Genomic DNA, 21,898 nt, shown 5'->3' with positions numbered 1-21,898 from the left:
CCTGACGCTGCTTCAGCAGTTGTGTACAAAGTCTATGAAGAGTCAAGACAAATTCGTAAGTATTTCCTAACAAAATTGGAAATGTTTCTCAGTCCCAGATTCATGTCTTATCATCACTTTTGCAATGACTGACTTTCATTGAGATAATATATGAAAAATAAAACAGCGTCAGGTTTCAAAATTCTTTCCGCAATCACAAGCCCTGCTGCTGATGGTACCACACTAATACCCGGTGTTGCAGGTGAGTCCATTACAAGTCCTGGCATGAGTCCAGTCACAAGTCACGGGATGAACAATGACACAAATAATAATGTTTTTGTTACAGTTCCTTTGAACAGTTCATTTGAATAGGCTGAAGGACATGTGATGCACTTGAAGGAACTTATGATGTAATCGACTATAACACCGTTAGTTTCTGAGAGAGACTCAGTATCGTATAAGCAATACGCTGGAATTTTTATAGATTATTAAACTCTTTAAATGTTTACGGAGTGTGAAACAAATACATCATCTCTTTCGGGGAAGATGTGGGGAATATTACAAAAGAAGGATGAACAAATAAGAGAACAAAATGGGTTGATGTGATAAAAGAACCCTTGGTGCGATCATTCACTGAACTCTACAGTACATGTTTATAGATTTGTAAGCAATATTATAATATTACTGCACTGACATTGAGGACAACACACACACACACGTTGACGTCGGATCGCGGAACGGCAACCAGATGAGGGCGCCCTATTTAAGCTAAGGCCATTAATATTACGCGTGTGGATTGAATTCTGAAGAAAGCAAAGTACGTACATACGGATTGAACAAAGCAGAGTAAGTCTGACTTGGGTCAAGTCTAATGAGGGCGCTATAAAAACGCAATGTTTATGTGCACAAACACTAGGCGATCTTGTCCAATGAAGCAGTTTAGCACCTTTACTTCAAGTTTAATAATTAAAGCTCGTGCATAGGTACTTGTAGAACTGTAGTAACATGTAAACGTATATTGGATACTCGTCTGTTTATACCCCTCAATGCTGGCGTAATAGCGCACTCTTTCGTTGTAGAATAAGGCGTGTCCACTTTCCCCACAATGCGTTGCGCAGAGAGCCTTGTGGCTGCCTCTAGGTGGCGCACTGTACTGAAAATCATTCATTATTTACGTAATACCACCCGAATGTCCTTGGGAGCGATGTAGCACGTCGGTGGAACCTCGAAGCCATTAAATCCACACCCAGAAGAAGTAATGTAAGCTCCCATATCTGAATGTTTAATAAAACAGATAATGAGTGCCAAAAAAAAGAAGCACGACAGGGGACTGCACTACTGACCTTAGGACGGGGATAAACAAAAAAACATGATCTATGTATTGAAGTTCTCGTTCATATTATCCTTCATATCATGGCCGCTCTTGACCATATATATTCAGCCGCAGGCGATACGTGCGCACAAGATACATACATGTATGTAAACGTTCACTGAAGGCCATTAGCTACCCATAATGCTCTGCGATGCTTTGGGAGGGGGGGGGGTCAGCGAGGCACTCATGATACGAAAACTATTTTGTTATAACCCGTTGATTACACATATTAATTCTGCCACTGAAATTTAGACTATGAAATCCGATGCCTTTTTTTTCCGTTTATTGGTTGAACGTTCACAATCCTCACGTACACATGCGTAATATTGGGCACAAAATTGGCTAAGTGTTCCCTAACGTGGTACCCTTGAACAAATCGCAGAAAATCGCACGGTAACATTTAAGAATTATTTTAAAGTTGAAGAATGTTGATATTAACTTTCACTGACAACTTTGTAATAAGGGTAAAGGTAAACTCAAGATTTATGAACGGAAATGTTTAGAGCCTGATGAGATTTTACTTACCTGTGAAATTTAAAGTAAAACGATTGCTCTGGCAAAACGCTAGAAGCAAAACCTTCAAGTGCACCGCGTTAGTGGCCGAGCCACTTTAGGGGACATCAACAATACCAGTTCATTAAATTAGAGAAAAGCTGTGAACATTGGAAACTTTTACACTGTGAGGTTTTAGGAGTACCTCAAAATTAATGAAGTGATTTGAATACTGTGGTGTCACAGCATGATGAGGGAGTTCGATCCCAAACTAAATCAGGATAAGTGTGTTGGAGGCTGCCCCAGATGGAATCACACGGAATCACCAGTTCAGTTCAATTTCAGCGATTAATGGAGAATTTATTCAATCATCAGCAAATCAGTAGAGTAACAATGAGTTAATCAGTTGCAGTTAATGAACATGATGAACAGATGTTGATCCCAAAACTTCCCCAGTATATGTGCTTTGTGTGTGGATCCCGGTCACGATGCAAAGACAGATCACCAGGCAAAAGATCACGTATAGTAAAGATCCCGTATAGTAAAGATCCCCAGGTGCAATAAATGAAGGTCTCACAGTAGACCGCGCCTACATATTGCCCACGGACAAATAAACAAGACAACACTGCGGTCAAAATACATGGTGAATGTGTACACACAATGGCGGTCAAAGGTCACACACACACAACGCGAGTTCAGACGCTGTGCGCTGTGCATACAAGTACAACGTCAGGTGGGTGTGTGTGGGAATATGCACGACTGTAGCTATGACGACGACGCTGCAAAATTGGAAAGTTAGTGAGTGAAAGTGTCACAAAAACGCAAGTTTCCCGCAAAGTTATGATAAAAAGGACACTCACCACAGGTTCCAGAGGCGCCCACCTTCCCTCTCAGCACATGATTATGCTGGCAAACAGCAAAGGAAAGGTGAATTCTCACCGAGGAAAATCCCGGCTACAAAATAAGTGACTGCCGCCCAAAAGTTGGAAGACAAGCAGTGCCTGTTTCGCGCGCTCCCGCACGATGCGGACACATCACCAAGTGTCTCTAAAATATTATTGCACCCTCAACAAAATGCTGTTACGGATTACTAACACCCGTAAATGACATAATATACTCAAAGGAACTTCCACTCACACATTATTGTCATTCTTATACAATTATAATAAGAAAATGTAGAAGAAACCCTCTAAAACTATGGACCTACTTGTTTCAAGAGTGAATGGACATTGAGTTAACAAGTGCTACATTTGCATAGGTCACGCGTCAACAACAACATAGGTCAATCTAAATATAGCCCTGTATCCGGGCAGCCGGTGTGTGGATGGAGGTTACGTGCCCCCACATTAAATTTCCGATATACATGTATATTAAATGTGACTCTTGACTCGGACTCGAATTCGACCTGCATTACTCGGGACTCGAACTCGGAGTCGGGCAATGTGACTCGTGACTCGGACTCGGATTCGATCTTTGTGACTCGTGACTCGAACTCGGATTCGGCCTGCATAACTCGGGACTCGGGAGATGTGACTCGGACTCGGACTCGGACTCGGATTCGACCTGCATAATTCGGGACTCGGATTCGGAATTGGGAGGTGTGACTTGGACTCGACCTTTGTGACTCGTGTCTCGGACTCGGATTCGACCTGCATAACCCGGGACTCGGATTCGGACTTGGGAGATGTGACTCAGACTCGACCTTGTGACTCGCGTCTCAGACTCGGATTCGACTTGCTAACTCAGGACTCGGATTCGGAATTGGGAGATGTTTGGTGACCCGAATACAAGTCTGCATAAGAGGGACCGGGAACCAGTCTAGGAACTAACATGCTAGCGCCCGCTTACGTATATACGTACCATGGAACATAACGAAGTCCCCACTTTCCATTTCAGGCATCATACACCTGTCAAATATGACATCCTTGCTATAGCACGTGGGTCCCCATAGGCATGACGGTTTGAGGTGCTTCTTTCCGACTGGCCCCTGTAATAGTAAGGATAAAACTTTCAAAATAACCTGGTTTATCATTTGTCCTTTTGATTAATTTGAGGAAAACAAAAACGGCTTCTTTTACTTTGAAAATTCTCCTTTATTGTGACGCCACATGACATATATTATGACGTCATGATGACATCAGTGAGTTTTTCATCTATAACGCATCCATGTATAGGTATATAATCAAGTTACTTCTGAATCGGACCTTTATTTCTCTGGATATAGGCCTCAGAGCAAAGTCCCTTTAATATGACGTCACACGACACATCCCAATATGAGTACATTAAGTTACAACCAAATTGGATCTTGGACATTTGAAAAGGCACGTTTAATGTGACGCCACCTAGCTTGTGATGACGTCGTCATGACGTCACAACAATGTTTACATGTGGCACGTCCCTGTTTAAGTACCCACAAAGTTTCAAGTAAATCAGACTTTTACTTCACTAGATATAGGGCTTTGAAAAAAAAACACATCTTTAATGTGACGTCAAGTGACACCCGTTGACGTCATCGCCAACTTCGGAGCCCATCTGCGGGTAGTAGTCTTTATGTGTACCAACTCTAAAGCGAATCAGATTGATGAAAGTGCCAAAGAGTACTGGTGGAAGAAATACATGTATAGACCGTATGAAAAACAAAATTATGAACCTCTAATGTGACGTAACTTGACACCTGATTACGTCATCGCGAATTCGCATACGTCTTCAGGTAGTGGTAGTGTGTACCAAGTCTGAAATCGATCAGATGTACGAAAGTGCCAAATGGTTTAAGTGTAAGAAAAACGTGTATAAAACATATGGAGAGGAGTCTGAAAAAAGGGGATGGAAACAAATAACGAAAACAAGAGCTGTTTCGGCTGAGTTGCCAAAACAGCTTAAAAAAAAAGATACTCGAAACGTACGCTGACGAAAGTTCTCCCCGTACAAACTATAAATTTAACTGTCCGGCGCCATACCGAATTCGTCGACCGGCTCCAACAATACACTGCGAAAAAAATGAACTTTCCGTGTACAATGTAAACCTCTTGGTGGGGCGCTGTATTAGGAATCGCCCGTATTGGAAAAGTGAAGTGAAGCGAGGGAGAATGTTTGAATGATTGGTAAGGCAAACACAGTACATGTCCACCGGTCTTTTTGAATTACTTGTGTCCTGCTTATATGTGGAGTGCCGAGGCCTCGTGGCTAAGGGCATTGAATTCGTGGTCTGCGGGTAATTCTGCGGGTTGTGGGTTCGAGTCCAGCCCTGGGTTATGGTGCGTGTGCCCTTGGGCAAGACACTTTGTCACTCATTGCTTCTCTCCACCCAGGAGTAAATGGGTACCTGTGAGGGCAGAGATGGTTATGTGATTGAATTAGCTTGCTTTCGCCTAAAAGGCAGCATCGAGCTGTATACTCCCCAGGGAGCTGAGATGGTATTTGGAATGTTTAATTGGCCCAATGATCAGGGGTAATAATAATACTGTAAGTGCTGTGATTTAGTTTACTAATAAGGGCATTCTTCAATGCCGAATATTATCATTATTATTATATGTGCGCATGTTCAACACCGTGGCGTAGCTCGGGGGGACCCAGTCGTCTCCCAACTGCAAATTGTGTTAGTCCCGCAATAGCCCCCCCCCCCCTCCCCCTCAGCTTCCCTGTTGTGAGAATCCCGACAACGCCACTGGTTTAATATGACGCAAACACTACAAAATACCGGTATGTTCGCTGCCACTAATTAAGTCTCCCATTGGCTAAGTATAGTCAGCAACATAAACCATTGTAACAGGTATTGTGTACCTCCAGACGAAGCAACTCGGGAACTTCAAACAAGGTGGTAATGCTGTCCACATCTCGGCCACTGAACGCATTGAAGACGCCCACATTCAGGTAGTACATCCACACAGGATGGCCTATATTATGGTGGATGGGACAGGAGAAAAGAGAACATACTTGGTCGTATGTTTAAAAACTAGCAACTGCTAAGAATATGTATAAAAACTAGCAACTGCTAAGAATATGTATAAAAACTAGCAAATGCTAAGAAGATGTATCAAAACTAGCAAATGCTAAGAAGTTTAAGCAAACATACATTTACTTTTGGGTAAAAGCATTAAGGAATTGCACATGCTTGAATTTGTATGAATCCTAGTTTTTTTTCAACATTTCCATGCCACATTTCTTTTCCTCAAACCGAGACAGCTTCTTGTATTTTGATTTTAGACACTCCCTTCTCCCTAAAAAAAGTCCCTGTATAAACATTTCCCTGCCGAACAACATCGATAAAAGCTTCTAATCTCCGCAGTAATATTTGGTTCTCCCTTTTCAAGGTTGCCCCACCCAGATTTGAAAAATATGGCTAGTAAGTACACAAAATCGGAAGTATTTATTCTTGTTTATTTATGCCAAACGAAGCCAATGCTAATATTCTCCCTAATGCTAGGAAGTAAAAAGTAGGCACTTTTAGTTTTTTAAGCAAATATTTTTTGGGGGTTTTTTTCAAGTAAAACATTTGCTTCATTTATATTCGTACAGCTCAGATGCAAGTTATTGCTTGCAAATTGGAAGCAAAAGCAAATGCTACTTTCCATACATACGACCCAATGTCACCAAAGATCTATCTCTTTTACTTGGTGTTCTTCAGTAAGACTTATCCAAATTCAATGTTTGCCCTATTCGCATATCACATTGCTACCTTAATTAGACCCGACCCGTACTAAAATGGCGTCACATGAGAAAGTTTTCAAATTGGGTACAAAGTTAAGGGCGTTTTTTAAGGGAGTGGTTGTGTGGCTTGCCGTACTTGAAGTATAACCAATGTCAATTATTGTTTGGAAATACATAACTTCCTCCCGGAAAATAGTGTTATATGTTTTATTGCATCTCCGCCATTTTTGTTGTCTCTCGTGGACGCGCAACAAATTAACGTAAACTAATTGAGCTAAATGTATCTTTCCTCCAGCACGCTTTTCATTTCGGCTACGGGATAATCAGTTTACTTTCTGCAAAGTAAACCTGTTTTAAGACAACCAATTTTGCTAAGTAGGCCCTAGTCATAATCATAAGCATCCATGTTCAAGAGATACTGATTGAAATAAACATGAGTAGACTGGGGTTTCAACATAATGGGAACGATGTTATCTTATTTATTCTCTTGTGTATAATTATTTGCATTGAAGGTCTCAAGAAGCAGAAAATAAACTCGCAACGTGCACGTAAACGGTGTTGCGTTCGTCACGTCTAGCGCGTAATTTGTATCTTTCCTCCAGCACGTGACCCTCCAGGCAAGGCCGTGCGTATGCACGCGCTGCCAATCTAGTATTTTTATATATATCTATGATTACGGCACGTGACGTACGAAACTTTTTTGCTATTCAAAACTCGCAATGCCTGTACGATATGGATTATAGCCAAAAAAAAGAGAAAAACCTGTATCTTCGGTTGTGAAGGGACGAAAGGGGTACGTACGTACATTTAATACAAATCTTTTCTAAATAACGCAACGTCCAAACATTATGTTTAAAAGGATTGATTCTTAAAAATAACAACTTTCAACATTTTAAAAATGGCGTCGGCACGTGAAACGGTTACTGCAGCCTTATTATAATGTGCCATATTTTCACACATTTAAATGAGACAAATCCAGGGGTTGAGATCGCGCAAGGCATGATGGGAAACAACATGGCGCAGCAAGATCTTGTACCCATTGGAACAAGGTTTGGAAAAGCAAGAAAAAACAATTATGTTCCAGTTGTCTGATTCCCTGACCCCACTTAAGATGAAACAGAGCAACTTATAGACGTCTGGGAATTGTACGGTCAGGGAATCAGTCTAGCTGGCTTGAACCCGTTCATAGGTGTGTAAACGTTTGCAAACAAAATGCGTACTAACTTAATATGGTAAATTGGGGGTAGTATTTGAAAAAGCCCGGTTTGTTCATACGCTGGTCGGCCAACCAGCGATGGAAATTGATATTCAAAAACGCTCTTCTCGAAAATGACAGCACACCAGGGGACATGATTTTACAGGATGCGTTAGACTGTCATTAACTAACAGTCCAGTAAGGTAAGCCTTTTTCATAATAGTCTGGTAGTTTTGTTTGTTGATGTTTGTTAATATTGTATATTCCCACTTAGTCTATTTGGGGACGCACCAAAGGTACGTCGCCCCTCCACATCATGCGAATCAACAAATACAATCCTGCTTCTCAAGATATACAATACCGTTCGTGCCGTTGGTTGTTCCGTTAGTGCCGTTGGTTGTTTCGTCCTTGCCTGGCCTGTAGAGCCGTTTGGCCATGACGTTTGCCACCAGGTACCCAGCTGATTGCGTGTAAAATGTTCCCGGTTCAGCTATGACCTTCACGCCCATGCTTGGCGGGAAGTTTTCCTCCAGGGCCTCTCGGACTGCATCTGCATACTTTGAGGTAACATGAACGGTGGGGAAATGGTAAGTCAAGATATGATGCCTCTCGCCTACGAATATCAATCAGAGGGCAACCAACCGTCTACCTAAAAGAACTTAAACAACTAAAGTTCTACATAATCAAAGTTTGTTATAACTCTGACCTAAAGTGCCGGAAAAGTAGGCATTGTGTATGCCGGGATATAGCAGACGTTCATATTTTTTTTTTTTTAATAGTTAGGAGGGATGTCCGAAAAATGTCTTTCAGGTACAGAAGTATTAGCACAAGGTTCTACACGCCATCTTCGGAAAATCAATACGCGTCCCGAGTTGTTTACTTCACAAAGCGCCATCGAGCGTTTCTAAACGATTTCCACGAACCCAGGTCAAACTAAGGATATAACCTGCTTAAACCAGTCAAACATTGTTCAGCTGTTTATGTACCTTTTCGAAGGGTTTTTTTGCGTGCAATCTCCCGGGGAATCCTCCGCCGATGTCCAGCAGATCCATGTCTAATCCCAATCCTCTTCCGGCCTCGAAAATAGACCGGGTGTGTCGAATAGCTTGGACGAAAACTTTCGGGTCGACCGAATGGATGTTGCCGATGTAAAAACTTCGGGGAAACAAATATCACATTTAATGGCAATCCCAATTATGAAAACGTTAGAGAAAGAAACTAGCGTCGAACATTTTTTACCTCGCACCACAAACGGACAGTCCTAGCTCCTTAGCAAGCCCCAACAGAGGGCGCACTTTACTGTCCCGGCATCCGAACTTGATTGGCATTTTCCAGGCGTCAAAGCGTAAGCGAAGTACCAACCTGTGGAGAATCAGAGTGAAAACAATGAAAATATACGCTCGATGCGGCATTGAACCAAACTTCCCTGTTGAAAATACTGTCGAATAAACAGGTCCTAAGCCAACACAATTTGGCGGGGTACAAGCACGTCGCAGATTAGCGTGGGGCAGAAAAAATATGCATATTATACAACATTGGGAACAGCGCTCTATTCTGTTGATCACATGGGAGTTTTGGGGATGTGTACTCTTGATTCAAGAGTACACATCCCAAAAACTCCCATGTGATCAACAGCATTACATTATATTGTAGCACCCATTGTGTTTTCATGTGAATAAATATATAGGCCTATGTTCTTTTCCTACACGAAGTACTTCCCTCTCCCGTCAACATTGCTGTCGATCATTAACAGTCTTTATTTGACGTACATACACCCCAAAAGCACTCACTTGGCCTCCGGGTACACGCGTTTGACCATGTACAGCTCTTCTTCCGTGTCAAAGGTCATGAGACTGACCCCTTTCTCCCTCGCAAAGCGTAGATGCGATTCCTGTTTGAAGGGATGAGCAAAGATGATGCGATCTGGACTCGCTCCTATATCAAGCACCGTCTGTATTTCTTTCTGCATAAACACAGCAAATTAAGACAATCGCGTCACAGGAAAAAAAAAAGAAATCCGTAAAAATGTTGTAGCCAAAGATATAACGTAGGCCGTGTTTTAATAGAAAACTGCAAATCAGAAGGCAAGTGGTGAAGATTAGAGTAAAGATACAGAAAAAAGTACAGAGAAAGAAAGGGAATCTGTTGGTATTAAGCTGGAACTCTTTCAAAAACCACTGAAACGGAAAATGCTTAAACATGTGTCGCGCTAAACACGCGAATGGCGTAGTCGCTACTTTGTAAACACCGAGCGAACACTAAACTTTGTCCCAGTCTCTCGTTCTCTCACCTTACTGCTGCAATCAAAGCCTCTACCTAGTCCAAGCATTAGTCGCAGTACAACTGGATCCGGGTTACTCTTAACAGCTGCGTGCGAAAAATGACAAGGTAAACGAAATTTTAGAGTTTGGAGTTTTAAACACACATCTAAACACCTTTTTGTACCCACATTTTAAAGATGTTTAAATCCACGACATGTTTAGATTAATAGATTTATGTGACATGTTTATACACGTACAAAGGCTCATATAGTACCGTGTAGTATAAATTATAAAGGTAAATAAAATCACTTATCGAGTGGAAGTCACATGACAGGCTAAATGCACAATTTTATCACACTTTCATTTTCACCTTTCTACCAGAAAATGAACCTTACAATATACATTGGACTTTTTTGTATGTTACTATTTATGGCACTTCAGGCTTTCGTACTGTGCAACATCCTAAACAAGGCTAAACATATTTAAAAATGGCTACAAGAAACGTATTTATGGAGGAATTGGTCGAGTTGGGAATCGGTTCCGGAATTGTAGATGACTCTTTTTAAAAGGCACCCTCCCCTCAGCAATATGGCTTTGCACCACTCTTTCCTTTTGTTTCATTTTCATTTTCTTTTTTCCTGTTGAGTATTCTATTTTTTGTTTTCATTTTTCAGGGAGGGGGGGGGGGGGGGCAAGCGCATCCCCCCTTGCCGCCCCCCCCCCCCCCCCCCCCGCTCGCGACACCCTTGACACTCTTTTTTTGGCCTTACTGCCAGTAAGAGTCATCTACAATTTATGAACAGATTCCGGACTCTTACAATGTGTTTGGTTATTCTTTGCAATATTTCTACACTTTGTCAGAATCTTGTATGGATTCCTCATGATTTCTTTACTGTCTTTGGTCAAGAAGCTATTGTTATCGGGCGATTCGCAATGCAGTGCGCCACCAAGCGTTTGCCATGGAGAGTCAATTTTTCAAGTTTACGGTCGACAAAACATAACCCATTTAAACGAGTGTCAGTGGACAACTTTAGCTTATTTGTTAAGGATTGGGGCATAGCGTTCTGCCGCCTCTCAATAAGCACCATATTGATAAAAGAGGGCCAACAGATACTCGAATGATATGCTTACGAAACTACTAACCGGACAAACTAGCAATTTCAAATAGCCCATCCTGTGAATGGGTTGACATTCTCCCACAATGCACTCGCAAAAAAATATGAACTCTCCGTGGCAAACTCTTAGTGGCGCACTGCATTGTGAAACACCCGAATTAGTAAGCCATGCAAAAAAGTGCTGGCTACCATGATCTATCACAATTGTGCTAAGTATAAGATAAGGGCGCGATGTGGCGGTTCTGTATCTGTATTATTATAGTCGGTAAAGCATCCCAGGGGAAACATCACACCAACTTACATAGAGAATACAATGAGAAGGAATAACAGTTTTAGAAATGGGAGGAAAAGCCCAGAAGATATTCTGGGGAAAACCCACGGAATCAAGCAGGGACTGAAAACCCAATCCACAGACGGGATTCGAACCCCGGTCACAGCGGTGGAAGGCGAGAATTAAAAGTACCGCTACGCAAAACCTGACTCCCCTGAACGGTTGGCATAGCAATCATAATGTTAAGAAAACGTCGACGCTTCAAGAGGCTGAGTGCATACTTGCAGAAGGTTTGTCTACTGTTCCTGTGAAGAATCCCGTAATGTCTTTCAGCGAGAGCAAGGCTTATACAAGCTGCGGCAATACGTGATTTAATTTTGCTCGTTGTATATGATACGGATTGCGTGATATAAATTAATCAAAATCATATGATATTTTTCCAACATCATCATGCTTGTAGGTTTACATTTTGACGCTGATGAATGAGGCTATAGGAAAAGTATTCATATCACGAAACGCTGACTTACCGAAGAATGTCTCAATTTGGGGCAGCGTCTCTCTCCACTGGTTGTCCTTGGACACGACGTCACCCAGGTCATATATAATAAACGGGTCATCCAGATCCTGATAAGAGACAGATGAAGTCACAAGGTGTTGTAGGGGCAATATAGCACAGCAGACCTGTTCAACCAACTTGTTATTATGCTCACGAGACGCCGAGGTCAACCACAACCAAACCATTTAAATGGCCCCCATTTAAAATAGATTACCTAAGTAAAAGCCGTACAGTGGATCTTTTACTTGGTGTGTACTGGTATATTTTGGTTCTCACGTAACAATATAGTAGTCTCTCGTTAAACTCAGCCGGACCAAGCATCAATGTTTGTTATATCAGAATTGTGTATTACGTAGAGGTGCACACCGGTAAATAGGCCAAAATCCATCAGCCGAGCTCATGAATAAAAGTTACACCCTCAAAATATGCTATATTAGAGAGTTCTGAGCGCCGTAAAAAATGGGAAATTGAAGAGATATGGTAATGAACCTCTGGCCCGGACTTGGGGCTTCCAATTCTGAGCATTTTGGATGCTATTGGGCTCGAAAGTGGCGCTGTTTTGCCATGTTGTGGAGGGATCGTTTTTTCAAGATGGCTACTTTTCCGCTTTAGGGAAAATAGGGGTCGTCTTCTTTGGGTGAGAATATTTCGAAAAGTCAATTGGTCAACCCACAAAAAAATGTAAAGAAAACGAAACATGACATGTTGAACATCATTTTTCTGTGCAGCTTGAATACCTGTGAGAGTTCTGAGTATTTTTAAAAGAATTTTGAAGTATGGGCATTTAGCACTAGTGTCTATGGGAATTTATTTGCAGGGTAGCATCCGTAGGGTGCGGGTCCCATTCCTTGTGCACATAAAACGCAGTCGGGACCAAGGCTTAATGTTTGCTCTAATGAGTTCGTCTTAACTGTGTTTGTATTAACGAGGGGCGACTGTAGAGCGACCAGGGACCATAAAAGAGAGGTTCGGGTACCGGATAGCATGTGTTACGTAACCCACATTATATACATCTTAACATTTTGAAGCAAATTGCAAATTACCAATGGTGTGTTTGATGAAATAACCGCAGAAAAACGAAACAGGGACTTGATTGACGTCACAACTAACAACTATACCTACCGATTCATCATAACGTCTCCATCTATAAGTTAGAAATACCGGGTCCGGTTCGATTCCTGAATCCTGACACTTGTTCGCGTCAAAGCGTCAATATTTTTGCTATTCGTATCAAAATGACACCTTTCTGAAACAACGTGACAATATTTCATGTCAAAAGTGACTTGGAGAAGTGTCATTTTGACCCGGCAAAGGGTAAGGTCAAATCTGACCCGCATTCAGTTGAAGTCTGTCTGCCCGTTACTGATTAAAATTTTAAAGTTGTGCTAGGTTCACACATTCCCGAGCTTTAAGCCGAATCGCCGCAAATAGCAATTCTTGAGTTAATCGGGGAATGGTTCTTGGCTGCCTCGGGATGATTCAGTTAGTTCGGTGAAAGATCGTTAAAAATCGGGAAGCGCCCCGACAATTTTCGACATATTCAAAATTGTCGGGGTGATTCGGGAACCAATTTCAATTTTTGGTTTATTCTTGGTGTATTCGTAACTAATTATGGATATTCTTACAGCATTCTTACCAGTTTCGTAGAGTTATCCTTGGTGTTAACAGTCCAGTCCAGAATCATGTCGAATCATTATGAATGTATCAAGAAATGTAGGAATATTATAAGAATAACTTACGAATACACTAAAATGTTGTTAACAATAAATAAGAATAATCTAAGAACTTAGCAAGAATGAATCACGAATAATGCTGAATTATCCAAATTTTCCTAAGAATTTATTTAAAATAACCAACAATCAAGCACAATTTAATACGAATTGATCCAGAATAGTCCCGAATGATGTTGAGATCTACGCTACTCGGCAAACTGGGACTGGCTAGAACGCTTGTCTGGATCGGTTTATATACCAGGATCGCCTGGATTCGGCCTCGTTCTGGATGATTCAAGCTTGTTCTAATTGAAATCGCTTAGTTCGGGGTTGTTCGCATTACATTCGGTTTATTCGGTCTTTGTTCTTATGAAATTCGTAATGAAATCGGCATAATTGTGGGTCATTCTGAATGATTATGGAGCTATTCTTATAATTAATATTGACGACATCTCTACAATTCGGCTTTAATCTGCACTAAATTGCAATCATTTGGCTTGATTCGGTCTTATTCGGCTTCCATTTCGTACCTAGTTCTTGATTATTTCTGTTTCATTCTTAAGTTATTCTTTCAAAAGCGAATCGGGGATAATTCCTCCCGATGCCATCAAGAATTTGTATTCGGGATAGCTCGGGGCATTCGTGGCAATAATTCGGGAATGTGTGAACCTAGCATTAGGTTGAAGGTTGCCGACACATGGCATGCCCCAGGATACACGTTATTTGAACGAACAAGTCTCTAAACAGTAATCACTGACCTCTCGCTCTGGTACAGTTGTAAACTTGACCTTCTCCAGTGCGATTTCCCGAATGGTGGTTCCCTTGCCGTAGAGGCTCAGTTTAACTGTAGGGCTTTCGAACAGCTCCATACCGAAATCGGAACAGTCCCGACTGATGAATTGGGAGGAAGACGACCGAAGATATTCTGTTTGCTATTCAAAAAAAAAAAAAAAAAAACCTGGACCGAATTGGAAGATGTTGGTTTCATAATTCTTCAAAACTGACTCACCATCAATTGGTACAGGTGGTTTGAGTCTCAAGGAAGTGAAAGAATGCCGTTCCCTGTTTTTGTTTTGTTTTTGTTTTTGTGTTTTTGACCACGCTGTTTGTTTTTTTCACAACAGGAGAACACTGACGTCCACACCACTGTTTAATTTAGGCAATTACATTACCTAGTATTTCAACGAACGGATGACGTCCAGCTACCGCAGTGTACCCTAGTGGATCCTGAGATTTACTATCGATCGAAATGTCCCTTTTTTTTAATCCACTGATCCTTTGTTTTCCCTTGACATTTTTTTTCACCAAATTGATCGTTTAGGTATTTTTTTTAATCAAGGGAAATAGTCCGATCTGGCCTCGAAGTCTGTCAAGCCAGCGAATTATATTTTTGAACATTCATGAGTCTACGTTTTTGGTCTTTATTATTGCATTCTGATAAGTGATAACTTCATAACCATGGTAACGCCGAGCACAGTATCTTTAGCTTTAAGATGAACAATGAAATGTCGTTTTTGTTTCATCGGTTCAGCATCCTATCTCTCTAAAACGTTTTAATAAAAGCCTAATTAAAAACGAAATTTTACGTTTATTTCCCGGGTAAATACTTCATCTATGACGACAAAAACTGCACAATACCATCTGTTATATCCTGAGGTATTTATTTTTAAAATAATTTGGAACAATTATATCTTAAATAAGAAGTAGTTTTACTTACAGTTTTATGAATATTTCCGTTTTAGATGTCGTGCAAAAACCCAACAAAATGGCACATCTGGAAAATTCGCGATTATATACGCACCAACGGGTATTAATGCCCGTTATCACGCGTCTTACCAATTAAGGCAAGTCCACTGAGTGCATTTTGTACTAGAGCTCAGAACAGTCGTTTATCCTGGTGTCTAGGATCCGTGGTGAAAGCTTTGGCCCATTTGGTCCCTGCATTACGTAACGAAACAATGGAATAAAAGGTTCAGTTCTTGAAGCGTTCGCTCGAAGGCCGTTTTAAATGCTTAGTGCACTGCCATGCCATACCATTTGCTGCAATGCATCCGTGTGCGTCGTTCGTATCTCTGTTAGCATGGGCGTCGCTAGAACAGTTTAAATAGGGGGGGGGGGGGTTGTTGGACCAGATTTGCCGACGGGTTTGGGTACAAAGAAATCCGACAAGAAAAAAAAGAAGAAAAAAAACGGTCCCTCAAATTTTCAAATTTGCCTACAGAAAAATGTATGGGAGGAATTAAATTAAAATTTGCCGACAAACTTGCAACGAAATACTTGACAAGCACAAAAAAAACCCAGATTTAAAAATTTGCCGGCTACGGTAATATGATATGAAAAAAGGGCCCTACATTGTACACATTTCCCGACAACAATTATGAATTTACCGAAACAGACATTTTGAATGGGGGGTGTCATCCCCCGCAACCTTCGCCACCACCCCCTCTAGCGACGGCCCTGTTAGCTCTGGCAAAATGTCGCCAATGATTATGATTCGTTCATATGGTTACAGACCAGCAAATAAACTTCCATAGACCCCAATGGTAAATGCTCCCAATTCAGAAATTCGGGAAATTTACTCACAACTCTCCAAGGTGTTCGAGACACACATCAAATTAAAATTCCATTATCTTTCATTTTCTTTTCAATTTTTTTGGGGGTCAACTGATGACTTTTGGGAGAAATTTCCATCCGAAGATGATCACCCGTAAAAATAGTCATGAAGCCCAGAGCGCTTGAAGGGCCCCAATTTCATCCAAATTGAACGGAACTACACGCTCACAGTCCTGTGTACGGCTTCCACCCATATTTTTTACAAACCCTCAAGTTCATGGCCCACAGCATGCTCAAATACTGAATATTTTGAGAGACAATTTCGGACCGATTTACTGGTCTGGAACCTATAAAGAAGGGAGTGGAGGTTTTGAACATTTTCCCCAAACCACTTGTACGGCACGAAGAAGGATGGATGACTCATATTTCATCAAAAAATTGCGAGAAAAAAATCTCTGACTGCGATTTCTGGCCTGAAAAAAAGCCCTCTGTTTGCGGTTACCTTGCTGTAGGGCGCCCCCAACGGGAGTTAATTGGGTTTTTGCTCCTTCCAACCCCAAATTACCCTCCCCCCTTGTTCGCTCGACATTGCTTTGATTGGACGACGGTCCATCAGCCCCATTCAGATTTTACTCGCATTTGTTGCGGAACCGCCATTGGTGACCTCTTTTGAAACGCTGCCCCCCCCCCCCAGTCCCGCCCCCTGAAAAACCACTGTCGTGGAATTTCAAGCGCATGCGCACACATTTGACAACGAACGATGGAAGGCGCCATTTTGAAATTATAAAGAAGCGAGGTTTTGAAAAATTCCCCCAAACCACGTGTACGGAACGAGGAAGGATGGATGACTCATGTTTCATTAAATAATTGCGAAAAAAACTGCGATTACTGGCCTGAAAACAAACCCTCTGTTTGCGGCTACCTTGCTGTTGGGCGCCCCCAACGGGAGTTAATTTAGTTTTTGCTCCTTCCAACCTCAAATTACCCCCCCCCCCCAAGCCCGCAGAAACGGGGGGTGCTGTGGGTGCTGCACCACCCCCAACTTTTTGGATTGGGGTGCTGTAATATGCTTCAGCACCCCCTATTCCCGGGAAAAAATGTGTTCCAGCCAGCAGTGTTCTACGACGATGAAATTACGCCGCTACGGCTATACATTATGCTTGCTCTACAAATATCTCCTTCGTTTTGTTCTTTTCTAGTTTTGACGCGGCTCAGCGCGGCGCTTCGAAAGTCTACACCAAACTGGGACGAACTCCTCTGATCATCGAGTTATACTCTGTGATACTAATCAGTGTCTCTGAAGATCCTGTGTCGATCAGAAATGGCAACGAGTGTTGGTCGATTTTCCCTTCCACATACACCCCATGAAGTGCTCCTATTTCTTTTGGATGCGACTGAACCGTTTCTCGATCTGAACCATCCTCCTCAATCCCTAATATTTCTTTGTCTCCACGACCACCACCTTGTTTGGGTCTGGTTCTGCTAGTGACCTCCCCATGACCCGCTGGGTTGGTCCTGCATCGTTTCCCGACTGTGGGTTGGTGTTGAGTTTAGGGCAGTCCCGTTTAAAGTGCCAAATTTCTCCACAATTGAAACAGCCTGGCTTCCGTTGTGGCTCCCCCTCCCACTTAACATGTTGAGGAGCCTCTTGCTTCATTGCTTCAGTCAATCTCGACATCAATTGATGCAATGTCTGTAACTGTTCCGACATTGCCCTTGTTGGCTGTTCAAACTCCTTTCTCGAAACGATTTCCACTTGTCTTGTTGTTCTGGGATTTCTATCTAACCGTCCACCCTGGGCTCGTTGCCGCTGTCTCTCTGCATTTAGAAATGACTCCGTTTCTAATGCTGCTCTAACAGCCTCGTCCAGTGTCTTGGGGTGAGCCCTAGATATTCCAGCTCGAATTTCTGCATCTGGTATGGCATCCACTACGTGCTCTCGTGCCAGACGCTCTCTGCTGTCTCTCGGGAGCTCTGGATACGCCAGCTCTGTCAGTCGACGTATGCCCTGCCCAAGCTCCTGCAAACCTTCACCCGTTTTTCTTGTTCTGCTTCGCAGCTCCGCTAAAAACGTTTCGGCTTGCTCACCAGGCCCGTATCTCCTCTCCAGTCTCTCTGTGAGCTCCAAATAGCTCAACACATCACCGGAGACCCTGTCTCCCAACACCTGTTGAGCTTGACTCTTCAGACTAGCCGCTAGGAAATATGCCTTTTCTTCAGCCGAACAGACATTGATGACCGCACAAGACTCAAAATGGGCCTTGTAGTCTCTCCATGGGATAGCCCCGGCGAATCGGTCAGGAACAATGCTCGGTTTGCGGTGGACTCTGCCTTCCACTTTGGCACCCACAGCTGATTTGGGTAGCTCCACCCCCTGCGACACCGTTGGGACTTGTCAGGAGGGTTCAATGAGAGCCCTGCTGCTCCTTGCCCAATCGCTGGCTGACTTTGCTGCTGCAACCCCGTGCTCATGATTCCCGCTGGCGTCCTTGTCGGTGCGGTAACCGAAGGCTGTTGTGGAGTTTCGTGAAACTGGTGCTGCAAATTACATCTCACCTCATCCGTCAAAAACGGATTGCCGCTCGGAGTTGTAGTCATACTGTAAGCTGAAACTGCAAAACCATCTCGTTGCAATGGGCCAGCTTGTCTCTGCCAGGATGCACTGCTCGGCTTGGATACGGTTTGGAACCGACCTATAAAACCTTGATAAGCCAGCGCCTCCACCCGCCTTGGTCCCGGATCCACTGGTGTGGAAATATACCCTGGCCAAGGAGACGATAATGATGGGTAGATTACTGATGATGCCCCTCCTGCGACCTATAGGGGAAGTTCCTGTGACCTCTTGTCCAACTGGACATCCTTTGTCTGCCCATCAGTTGCCGCCAGCGCCAACATTACTCCACCTGCTCCTTTCACAGAGCTTTGCCCCAGCTAAAACGTTGTGGTTGATACCATCGGCGTCAACCTCGGAGGTGATGGTGTCACCACAGACTGCAGTGTTATGCTTGTCCTGCTCACCACCCTTGCTGGTGTCTGAGAGTATCCCATACTCGCTGGTGTCCCCGAGTAGCCACTACTCGCTTTTATTCCGGAGTCTCCACTCCCTTCCAGAATTCCATCCTGATGTTCCATTTTTGCAGGCTCCAACAGCTTATCACCACGGTGGATCCCACCGCTGCCACCAATGTAACGTGCGTAGCCAATCGGTTTCCCTAGCCCTGCAAGGTCTAATGACGTCAGCACCTGCGGTTGAATGCCACAGCTCCGGTGATGCTTCTAGTTGATCCCTTTTATACCTCAGTGGTAGTGTGGATTACTTGTGGTTTGATTTGGGGGCGGGGGTGACCTAGTGGATTGGGTGGATCACTGTTGAAAGGGGGAGGGTTCGGGTGGATTTGGGTGGATCACGGGTGGATTTAATGTGGATCACGGGTGGATTTAATGTTGATCACGGGTGGATTTAATGTGGATCACAGTGGACCACACCTTTTAACCAAGTATTATTAATTAGACAAGCAACAATAAATTAGGCACAGGGGATTGGTTTGACTTCTTTGGCCCCACTTGATCAAGAGGTGAGTTTTATTCGCATCAGCTCTGCCTTTTATAAGGCCAACATCCCTATAGTCTTGTACACATGTGCTTAAAGAGGTTGTGGAATGCTCGAAGACATTTCCGTCGAAAATTCGGCTGGTCGCTTTAATAGGTCTACCATTAGTTTGCCTTTCTCGAAAGCTACATTTCAACATTTTGCGTCAGTTTAAAGAGGTTGTGGAATGCTCGAAGACATTTCCGTCATTTTTGGGGTATATGTAGCCTAGGGTGTGATGAAATAAAAACGACTATTGTTTCTGTCACAAAATGAGTACAAAAGGTACTTTTGAGAGCTGTTTTTCAGGTCCTGTTTCGACCCGAACGTGCAATTTGTGTAAAAGTCGTCGTTGCGGGCAGCAAACAAAACACAGTAAATCGTGACGTAATAAACAGGACTCGTTTATGCTACTCTGCACCGGGAGTCCTGTTTATCACGTCACGATTTACTGTGCTTTGTTTGCTGCCCGCAACGACGACTTTTACACAAATTGCACTTTCGGGTCGAAACAGGACCTGAAAAATAGCTCTCAAAAGTACCCTTTGTACTCATTCATGACAGAAACAATAGTCGTTTTTACTTCGCAACACCTTAGGCTACATAATTATACCCCAAAAATGACGGAAATGTCTTCGAGCATTCCACAACCTCTTTAACTCAATACAAGAGGATTGACCAATCAGATTTCAGTAGGTGACTAAAGACACACCCACTTAACAGTGCTATTGGCTCATACAGTTGAGACAATGGAGACTAATATAAAACGTGTAGTTCCTGATTTGTCACAATATTCATTGCTTGGAGTAAAAAAAGGTTGACATTTAATGAAGACTGTGTGCATCAAGTATGTAATCGGGGTGTACAAGGGGCGAGATTTTGAATATGATGCCGGTTGCCTAGGGTCTTCTAAAACTCGGCTTCATCTCAATTTTGGTTTCGCCTGCTTGTTGGGTCCCTAACTTTGAAGTATCCAGCTCAACATCAGTCAACGTGTTCTTACAGAAATATCAAACTGTATAACATATAAAGCAAGTGATAGTTTTTAAATTTAATCGGAACATTAAAGCTTTTCATGATAAAGCCAAACCGGAAACGAAGCCAAGCTTTGAGAAAGGGCCGTCGTGGTTTTTGTTTGGTTAGCCGTGGCGGTTACCTGAACTACAATGTATGGAATGCTGGGCGTTGGGAAATTGTCAGGTCAGGGAACCAGACTAACCGTAAGCGTGACACATGCATGTGCAGACGAAGTAGGCCAATTCAACAAAACTGGGGGCGGCAGCGCGAGACGTATCCGCTCCGTTCACAAGTACCCCCTCACTGGCAAGAAAGTACAGTTTGGGGTGACCGACCAACGCCATCTTGGTTGACTGGTGTACGTGCATCACACGCAAGGAACAGGGCGCGTCAACCAGCGAAATGTCCCGCCATGGGACGTCGTTTCTGGGTAAAAGGGCGCCTTATGTCTCGGAGCACGGAGCCCATAGAACCAACAACCCGGTTCCCTTCTTATTTTGTGTGCATATCGCATTTTAACGTTGGAGGAATATACTGCCCTCTTTTGGAATGGTTCTTGGACTTAACTTTCCTTTAAAACAAATCCTCCAGAGTCATGAATGATAAGGAGAAGGCTGAATTTCATTTAAGCGAGAGAGGGGGGAAATTAAAACCAATAAGATATTAGAAACACGCATACACGTGTGCGATATGAGATCAATTAAGGTCCGCTTTTTCCCCACTGGGGCTTTCAAGAACAGGTAAAGATAAAGCGCCCTCTACGTCCATGCACTGAGTCCATAGTGCTCATAGATTAAAAAATTCAACCATCTCCAGAATATTTTGAATGAAATGTCATGAACAAGTTAATGAATGTTCGTTCCACATTGCCAACTTACTGGAAAATCTCTCATTTTATTTTAAAGTTGCAAACGGGGGATGTTGAATTTAACAAACCAACTCAATCTACTATCGATGTTAGATTTGTTTTTTGTTCTACTGGCGGAATGCCCCCTAGCGTCATAAAAGTTGACCCCTTTCGAATTGCCCTTCCCCCAGCCCCGTTCCGAAAAAAAAAACCGTTCCGATGGCGATTCCTTTCCAAAAATCTATAGTGCTTTCTCTTCGAAATATTAAACCCCATTATTTCTCGTCGACAG

General features: G+C 42.8%; 1 protein-coding gene across 1 annotated transcript; it reads right to left on the bottom strand.

Annotated features, from left to right (window-relative positions):
* Positions 1-1,146: 1,146 nt before the first annotated feature.
* LOC119735900 (ornithine decarboxylase-like) lies at positions 1,147-14,526 on the bottom strand. The gene is made up of 10 exons (XM_038209846.1): positions 14,359-14,526; positions 11,860-11,956; positions 9,976-10,052; positions 9,476-9,648; positions 8,925-9,047; positions 8,672-8,840; positions 8,047-8,242; positions 5,624-5,736; positions 3,704-3,830; positions 1,147-1,253 (listed from the first exon to the last, which is right to left on the bottom strand). The coding sequence occupies exons 1-10, from the start codon at positions 14,467-14,469 to the stop codon at positions 1,147-1,149; spliced, it is 1,293 nt and encodes a 430-aa protein (XP_038065774.1). The 5' UTR covers positions 14,470-14,526.
* Between the last annotated feature and the right edge of the window lie 7,372 nt (positions 14,527-21,898).

This window comes from Patiria miniata, unplaced genomic scaffold (assembly GCF_015706575.1).
Source record: "Patiria miniata isolate m_02_andy unplaced genomic scaffold, ASM1570657v1 HiC_scaffold_29, whole genome shotgun sequence".
In the NCBI taxonomy this organism is placed as follows: Eukaryota; Metazoa; Echinodermata; class Asteroidea; order Valvatida; family Asterinidae; genus Patiria; species Patiria miniata.
Note: the sequence above shows the minus strand (reverse complement) of the source record. Positions and strands in the feature narration are given on the sequence as shown.

What these genes read in the sequence shown, in the direction of transcription:
- LOC119735900 (XM_038209846.1), bottom strand. Translation starts at nt 14,469, where the DNA reads ATGGAGCTGTTCGAAAGCCCTACAGTTAAACTGAGCCTCTACGGCAAG. An exon ending in CCAAATTGAGACATTCTTCG is followed by an intron (nt 10,053 to 11,859) that starts GTAAGTCAGCGT and finishes TTTCGCACGCAG; the next exon opens with CTGTTAAGAGTAACCCGGAT. An exon ending in AACAACCAACGGCACGAACG is followed by an intron (nt 5,737 to 8,046) that starts GTATTGTATATC and finishes ACCATAATATAG; the next exon opens with GCCATCCTGTGTGGATGTAC.